This window comes from Aureococcus anophagefferens, assembly GCF_000186865.1.
Source record: "Aureococcus anophagefferens unplaced genomic scaffold AURANscaffold_53, whole genome shotgun sequence".
Taxonomy (NCBI): domain Eukaryota; class Pelagophyceae; order Pelagomonadales; family Pelagomonadaceae; genus Aureococcus; species Aureococcus anophagefferens.
In genome coordinates, this window is record NW_008705606.1 from 72,297 (window position 1) to 80,336 (window position 8,040).

At 55.6% G+C, this 8,040-nt stretch overlaps 3 protein-coding genes across 3 annotated transcripts; 1 reads left to right on the forward strand and 2 right to left on the reverse strand.

Annotated features, from left to right (window-relative positions):
* Positions 1-739: 739 nt before the first annotated feature.
* AURANDRAFT_72689 (hypothetical protein) lies at positions 740-2,821 on the forward strand (the record flags this gene model as incomplete). The annotated part of the gene is made up of 4 exons (XM_009043397.1): positions 740-1,058; positions 1,520-1,590; positions 1,615-2,065; positions 2,145-2,821. The coding sequence occupies 4 exons, from the start codon at positions 740-742 to the stop codon at positions 2,534-2,536; spliced, it is 1,233 nt and encodes a 410-aa protein (XP_009041645.1).
* A 618-nt stretch (positions 2,822-3,439) lies between these two features.
* On the reverse strand, positions 3,440-5,107 carry AURANDRAFT_72690 (hypothetical protein; the record flags this gene model as incomplete). Its single annotated transcript, XM_009043414.1, has 3 exons — positions 3,440-4,088; positions 4,148-4,327; positions 4,380-5,107. The coding sequence occupies 3 exons, from the start codon at positions 4,916-4,918 to the stop codon at positions 3,920-3,922; spliced, it is 888 nt and encodes a 295-aa protein (XP_009041662.1).
* Positions 5,108-5,923: 816 nt separating this feature from the next.
* AURANDRAFT_39278 (hypothetical protein) lies at positions 5,924-7,796 on the reverse strand (the record flags this gene model as incomplete). Its single annotated transcript, XM_009043413.1, has 3 exons — positions 5,924-6,093; positions 6,151-7,475; positions 7,577-7,796. 2 exons carry the CDS (start codon positions 7,762-7,764, stop codon positions 6,296-6,298), a joined length of 1,368 nt encoding a protein of 455 aa, XP_009041661.1.
* Positions 7,797-8,040: the final 244 nt, after the last annotated feature.

Sequence of the window (8,040 nt, forward strand, 5' to 3'; positions counted from 1 at the left end):
GCTAGGGGCGCCTCATGGCGGTCTATGAGGCGCTCCGGCGGCCCGCGGCTGTGGTCAGGACCGTCGATGGACGGAACGGTCGCACAAACCTCGACCGAGGCTCGGATGTGGCCGCAAAGGGCCGCGGCGTCCATCCGCCGGTTTCGGCCGAGGCGCTTCGGCGAGTGTCGGGACGCCTTGCGGTCGCCGACGACCGCGTAGAGCTTCGCGCAGGAGCTCTATGATGTCGACCGCCCGGCGGAACACAGCGACGGTGATCGGTCCGCGCCGCGCGAAACGCTGCGAACAGCACCGAAAACCCTCCGATATAGGCAATGTTGAGATTTCCAGGCGGCAGAACAGCTCCAAAAGCGCTTCGCCGCGGACCAGAACCCGTCCAGGGGGTCCACCGATACGGCCGCGAGTACAGTGAGCTTTGGCACGGCGAGCGCAGCGTCTACAGCTCGAACACAATCGCTCGGGTGCTCGTCGGGAACGCGCCCGAGGGCTCGAAATCGGGTGTCCGAAATCGCACGCTCGACACCCAGAGCAAGCGTTCATGCGTTCAATACTCGACAGGCAATGCAACCGCAGCGTTTCCGTTCTATTTGAGCAAGAATTCGCGTCGCCCGGCCACCAGCGTCTGCGCCGCGGCTGTCGACCGCCAACCGTTGGCCGTCTCGCACCGCACGGCGTCGAAAGAAAATGGGGGCCCGCTGGCGCATGGACAGTGAACGACCAAGCCAGCTTCAAATCCAAAATGTCGCGGCGCGGTCGACAGTGGTGCCTATACAGGGTTGATCTTCAATTGACAGCAAGTTGCAGCGATCGGCCGTGCGCGCCAGCAGCCCCGTCGATGCGGCCGCCCTCTTCAGGACACCTTCCTAGCATCATAATCCTTCTCGGGTTTAATGGATCGCCACTAACTCGACGATCTACTCGACGCAAAGCACGTACGCGCTCACCGCTCGTGACCGCCGTCGTCGAGAGGGCATGGGTGACCGATTTTTGCGCGAATCGCGTCAACTCAGAGCAATGTTTCGCTCTCCGACGCCGTCACGACGCAGCCTCGGCTGGTGGTACGCAAATCTAGCCACGCAGACCGGATTTTGCTCAGGTTCGAACTTCAACCTGGTGTTGTTGCACTGCAACTTCGACGTTGAACCCAGACCATCCGCCGACTATCTAGCGCATTAAGGGCGTACGCTATGGGCTGCGGGGCGCTAGAGTACGCGGGTATGGGCGCCTCGTGGTCGTTGGCCACCCGGAAAGGCCGGAACGGAGGCCCGCGAGACGGCCAAGATCAGCCTGCCGTCAATTGAAGATCAACCCTGTAGAAGTCTACAGGCGGGTTCAGCAGCCATGCGGGCGGGTTCAGCAGCTATGCGGTGCGCAAAAGCCAATTCGTCTGAATCCTTTAGAGTTGCCACGGCGCTTCATCGCCGCGCCCCGAGCAAAAACACCCGAATACTTCATGCTGCTGAGAATGGGCTGCTGCGGTTCAGATTTCATCGCGATAGTAGAAAAATAGATACGGTAGGCGCATTCTGTGTGGGATGGATTGAGGCCCATTGCAGTGTCCAGGGAATGTTTGGGCAAAACATAGCCTACGTAATCGATGGCACTGCTCACTAGGCTATCGGTTGTCTCGCGGAGGGGTTAGCGGTGTGTGCGATTTTACGCACGTTTTGTGTGAGGTTGACAGGAAAGCCCAAACACTGCTTGATGCGCTCTACAGAGCCCACGATTCGCATCGCTGAGCTGCTAGCAGTGAGTCTATACGCGCGCAATCGTTTGCACTCGTTTTTCGGCAAAACTGACGTCGTCGGCCTCGAACTTCCACCGCTTCAATCCGAATCTTCGCGATTATGTTTGCGTATCGTGGCATCTCATCACATACTCTATGCTTTTACTTTCGCGACGCAGTGTCGCATGAGCGTATATCCAACCATGAATCTCATTGAAATTATTATTGCTTCGCCAGTCCTTGAGGAGCTCCTTTTTCGTGGTGCTGTTCTGCAAGCGTTGTTGAATCGTGCACCAACGCACCCAAGAGCCTGTCTCACCATGCAGGCGGGACTTTTTGGTGCGCAAACCAGCTTACACTCCGCTTCGGAGGGTTTCATTTTATTTTGAAAAACAGATGTTAATAGCATGCTGCGTAGGCATATTTCACATGACAAATGCAACGCGCCGGCATTCCCGCTACATACTTTTCCAAGCTCTATCTGCGGTGATCACCGGGATTTTCTATGGCACCATTTCTCTGCGTACCCGATGCCTATGGGATACCGTGATTCTGCACTGTTTCCACAATGTGATCGCATCATTTGCATTTGAGATGAGCAATGCGGCAACCATCAATCCGCAGACCCGGGCAGTCCCACTCATATTTGGGGTGTTATTTTATGTAGCTCTTCTTTGTAAAGGATCAGATGGTGCGCTCAGCTCAAGAAACCAAGTACTTGATGATTGGCGTGCACTACCAAGTACTCATGTCCAGACTTCGCATTCTCCAGCAGTTTTGATGCCTGCCCCGAGGACGCTTGGCAGGTAGCCCGTGCGACCGTTTTTGTGGCGGCTGGCCGACAGTCGGCTGCTTACAAAGCCTGCATGCGGACAAATTGAATTGGGATGGAGTCCTTCGGAGAATGCATTCTAACCATGGCATATTTGCGTGCGGGGATGTCAAACTCGAGGTCAAGGTCAGACCGGCTCCCCCCTGGCGCAATGGGGGCCCTGGCGGAGCGGAGCCCAGCTCGCGACGCTGCTCGCGAGTGCCCCCCCCCCGCCGCCGGCGCGCGCGCGAGGTATAGCCGCCAGGGTAATCTCCGGGCAAAATACCGGTATGGTAATTACTAACATATCCCGCCGGCGGGATATGTTATTACCGGCAATTACCGCGGTATTACCGAGGGCCATATTCCCGGCCCGGGTAATACCGAGGCGCGCCGAGCTCCCGCAAGTACGGGTAGCCTGCGATCATGACGCGCGGACCGTACGCCCGTCGCGGGCATGGTTGGGCCTGCGACGACCGGTTGAAGTCCAAGATACGGGAGAGTGCAGTGTCATCTCCATAGTGTGGCGTCACGAGGATAGGGAGCAGGGTACCTAATGTAAATTATGGGGATAATGGCTGGCGTACTTAAAGCTCGCCTGGGGGGGCCGCAGCCCACTGGCAGTCGCGAAATCAGCCCCGTTGGATTTCCCGGGCCGGGCCCGAGAGTATTGCGGTGTGCAGCCTGAGGGGCGGGGCGGTGTCCGCCGCGTCGACCATGAGCTCGTCGCCCGGCTCTGCGGCCCGGCCCCCGTGTCCTCTAGCGGTGTCCTCTGAGAACGGCCCGGGGTCGGCGCAATCGACGTCGCGGCCTCGTCGGCGTTGTTGTGACCGGCGACGCGCAGCCGATGGACTGGCCTTCTAAGTTCGCCATTCTAAGTTTACTAGCACCCAGCGCCTTCGCATGCCAGTCACTTTCTTACTGGACTAGGAAGCTACTTCCCCCCCCCCGCGTTTTATCTTGGGAGCTTCTTCTCATGCTTCCGTCCTGCTCTCTGCTGTTGCTCTTTGGTGGTGTCAGGTTCATTTCTGGGAGGAGATCTATGGCAACTTGATGGATTTTGTGAGGAGATTCCGGCCATTTTTGCTTCCTCGTCGTGCACCGCGCAAGGGAACGCACCTTTGCGTGTGAAATCAAAGTCAACCACAGTAGATGAGTCAGAATTTGCGTCTGAAGTTGACACATAGCTCGAAGCATTATCTTGAAAGAAGCTGATAAATAGTGACTCTGAAGAAGCCTGGAATGAGATTTCTTCATCTACAGCGCGTTGTCCCCCCCGAGTTATCGGGGCAAGTGGTGCTGGAGACTCACGACGCAACAGGGGTTGCCACTCGATCTTGACAAAAAATGGCTGCTTTTTCAAAGCTGACACACCACCAACCTCAAACATGGTCGCCTTGGTTGCACCAAGACGTCTTGGTACCTGGCGCTCGAGCAAGCCTCGCAGCAATCTGATCGCGTCCGGCCCTATGAATTGGGGCCACTTGACCTTTTCGGTGAGAATTCTGCGGTGAAGCTCCTTCGTCTCTCGATGGGTGAAGGGTGTTTTGCCTGTGAGCATCTCAAATATCAGTATCCCCAAGGACCAAAAGTCGACGGGTTTGCCATACGATCGCCTTGCAACCATCTCCGGGGCCATGTATGCATCTGTCCCACAGAGCGTGCGATGTCGCTCTTCATCTGACTCAAAAACCTTGGCAAGCCCAAAGTCTGTGACAACGACGTGGCCGTCGCTATCCATGAGCAAGTTCTCTGGTTTAAGATCCCGGTGGATTACCCTAGACGCGTGCCTGGGATACGAGTTTTACCTAGGTTGGTATTGGTCCTACGCTGAATCAGCGCAAGTGCTCTAGTGCGAGCGTTACTTCAGCACTATAGAAAGCAGCAACATCTTCGGAAAAGGTGCCCCGCCGGCGCAGGAACGTGAAGAGCTCACCACCAGGAAGATAAGCCATTACGAGGAAGAAATAGCTTGTTGTCTGGAACGAGCACAGCAGCTCGACAATGTAAGGATGTGCTTCTATCTTTACCAGAATATCCCGTTCAAGCCTCCATTCCTCTTGGGCAATTTTTTTGCGTCGCAATAACCTCTTTGAAATTGCTTTCATTGCCAAGACTTGCCTGGAATTTCGGTGTACTACCAGCATCACGCGGCCAAATGCACCGATGCCAATTTCCCGCTGGCACACAAAATCCTCAGGTCCCATTGCCCTTGTTTGGATTTCACGGGCTGTCACCTGTCTCGCGGAAGGGGTGACTCGATTTGAGGGTGCAGACAAGACTTGTTCCAGCAGGGATGCCCGGGCCAAATCATGTGACTCCCACTCGCTTGCCGTTTTAACACTGGTTGTTGTTGAAGACTGCTGATGCTCATCAGACATAATCTCGAAAGCGTTCGTAATAGGTGTGCCTTAATCAGTGCATTTCGACCCAGCAAATTTGACAGCTCGGCCGTTCACATGAGCCGATCGGCGAAATTAGCCGTCGAATTTAAATCGCCCGATCCATTAGACTTCCTACCGGGTATTAGAGCACAGCCATACTTGCACCCTTCTTCTCAGCCAGGGGTGCTCAAAATGCGCAAATATGGAGAAAGCGGACGGGTATTACCGCCGGTATGGTAAATACCCGGTATGGTAAATACCCGGTATATACCGCCGGTATATACCGGTATTTGCGGAGTACGCCGACCCCTCTGCGGTCTCCCGGCTCCGCGTCGAGCCACCGCGCGCCGTGCCGAACCCAATGCGGCACGCACACTGAGGCGCCTTTTGTGGCGGGATTTCCGCCTTCAATATTTACCTTTGGCTTAGTTTGAAGCTGGCATTGCAGTGCATGTATCCGCCCTATTTATCTCATTATATCTTTACCCTACGGATACGCGTCGCCGTATCTTTCCCCTTTTTCTTATCTCACATCTAGCGAGGGCTGCCTTGGTGTTATCCAGGCTGAGAGTGCCGTACCCGTATACGGGATGACGGACGCCGGGCGGGACCCCAAGGAACCCGAAACGACCCCGGCAATTTTGGGTCGGCAGCTGGGGGCTTTACTCAGGCGCCGGGGAGGCGGGTGGGGCCCAAACTAGAAAGCGTCGAGTTTCCTGCGTTCGGGACAATCTCGCCCATGAATGCTACGACGTGAGCTGAAAAAGCTGCCGCAAGCCGGGCGTTTAAATCGGTTTAGAACCTTTAAAATCACACCCGGACAACCAAAGAACCTCAGGCCCCGAAAGTCGCCAGAAAACTACCACAAAACTCCGAGTTGAATACGAAAATCGCTAAAATGCGACCACTGGCAAAGGCGCCTGAGCGCCATCAAAATGCACCAAGGCCGCTACGGTAAACTGGCGCACGTCCAGCAGCGAGAATGCCAGAATCAAACCAAAAACAACCAAGAAAAGTTAGGGGCCGCCGGCCGGTTACTTCTCGCTCGATTTCCACCCTGTACCTAGGTGGGGGGAAACGCCGAATGTGCGCGGCCCCTGCAATGTGCACGCATGCGGCGCGTGGGTTGGGGCCGAGTGGCTGCATGTCTCCGGGAGCTTCTATTGACTAGTCTACGGGCCATACGGTGAAAAGCGCAGGTACAAGGGCACCTGAAGGCGCCTCCGGACCTGGGTTGCGACCCTGCTCCGCGGGGAACGAAACCACGATTCCTCACATAACCCTGGTCGAGTTCTGGTGAAGAAGACAGCAATATTGGAGCACGCCATACGTATGTTGATGAAGATAATTCGCATCGAATGCGCCTGGCTGCAATCAGGCAAGATAGCCTTCTGATTTTGCAAGGATGGCTGCCGAAGCCTTGGCGTCAAAGAATAGGTCGTCAACTTCCTCGACGTCGCTAAGACTGATGGTATCACGACCATTGGTCTCTGCGAGGATTCGTGAGGGCGTTAGCATCTGAACAGCATAACGAAGCGAGGTTCGAATACCGATCTCCCCGAGCGCCGCTAGGGCCTCGTCATCAATCTCAAGGGATTCTATTTCCGCACGAATCGACATGATCTGAACTATTTCTTCGAGTGAGTATGGCATCGTGCGGAGGATGAGCATACGATCCAGCAAGTCGACGGGCACGCCATGAGGGGAAACAATATCCGTTCCGCGGATAGTGCACACACCGCGGTTTGTGGCGAAGATCACAATAGGTGCAAGGCTGGACTCAAGCGCACGGTTGAGATATGTGAAACATTCTATGTCCAACATGTGAACTTCATCTACGAAGAGGACTCCCGGCACAAGTTCTGCCACACCCTGGTCGATATACCGATTAACAACCCGGTTGATTTCGGTGCGAAGCTTCTCGGTGATTTCTGTCTTCTTTGGTTTGAGGACTGAGCCCATGACAGAAACGAGGTCGTTCCCACCACCCTGTGGCCGCGCATTCGCGACATCTAAGTCATGTAGACTCACGTCTTGCACAATCTCCTTTTTCTTGTGCACATCGCCCTTCGGCAGGGGGACATACTCTTCAGCTTCGAGGTCAAACTCACTCGCATACGCATCTGATCGACCCACGCGCTTAACTGCACCAGTGCTTCCCTCTACATAGATCACATCACCTATTGCAACTTTCTCTTTCTGCATCTGCTCATATATGCTAGGATCCAGTCGCAATTGTTTCGCACCCTTGGTAGTCTTCAGACCCAGAAGTACATGACTGATTGTCCGCCCGTAGCCGCCGAGTGGGTTCTCTGTCTCCTCCGGTGTAATCTCAGTGACTTCGCCTTCGTAAACCTCCTTGTTCTCCTTAATTCGTAGCCCGATTGCTCTTCGAAAATTCTCCATCAGGATCTCCGTCTTCTTCACCTCCGATGAATAAACCTCCGAACCAACCATAGGACAGAACGGGACCTTTGGACCTAGCTCCTGTGCGACAGCGAGGGCCAGTGCTGTCTTGCCTGTTCCAGGCGCACCTGCTAATAGCAACGCCCGCCTAAATGTTTACACTAAATCACTGAAGCGACGAGATAATGCCCGTGCGAAACACGAATGCACGATTGTCTCTGATCGAGGGCCGGACGCCAACTAACGCACCCAGCCATCTTCTTGGTGCGGATCAGCTCGACCACCACACCCGCTGCTTCGCGTGCTTTTTCCTGCCCCACCATACCCGTCCCGATCGCTAGGGCACATCCTTGAGCGTCTAGACCCAAGCCCTTGATATGCGTGTGCGCCGCGACGCGCTGTTGTCGAGTCGTCGATTGTACCTCTTCTATCTTCATGGCAGTTGAGCGTCTCTGATACAGGTGTAAAGCAGATCGGAGTTAATTTTGACCCCTCGAGCTATGGGAGCTATTGGCACTTTTTTTTTGACTTTTTTTTTTCGATGCTCCTACGCGCCCCGGCGGACCCCCGGGGCACCAGGGGGTGGGGAAGGGCGCTGCGACGCGGCGGGTTGTCGAGGAACTCGCTTTAGCGCGCGTGCGACGGCCGCGTGTCGCGCCCGCGCGGGACCGCGCGGCGCATTACGACGGTCGGCGCGCGTTCGCCCCCCCCCC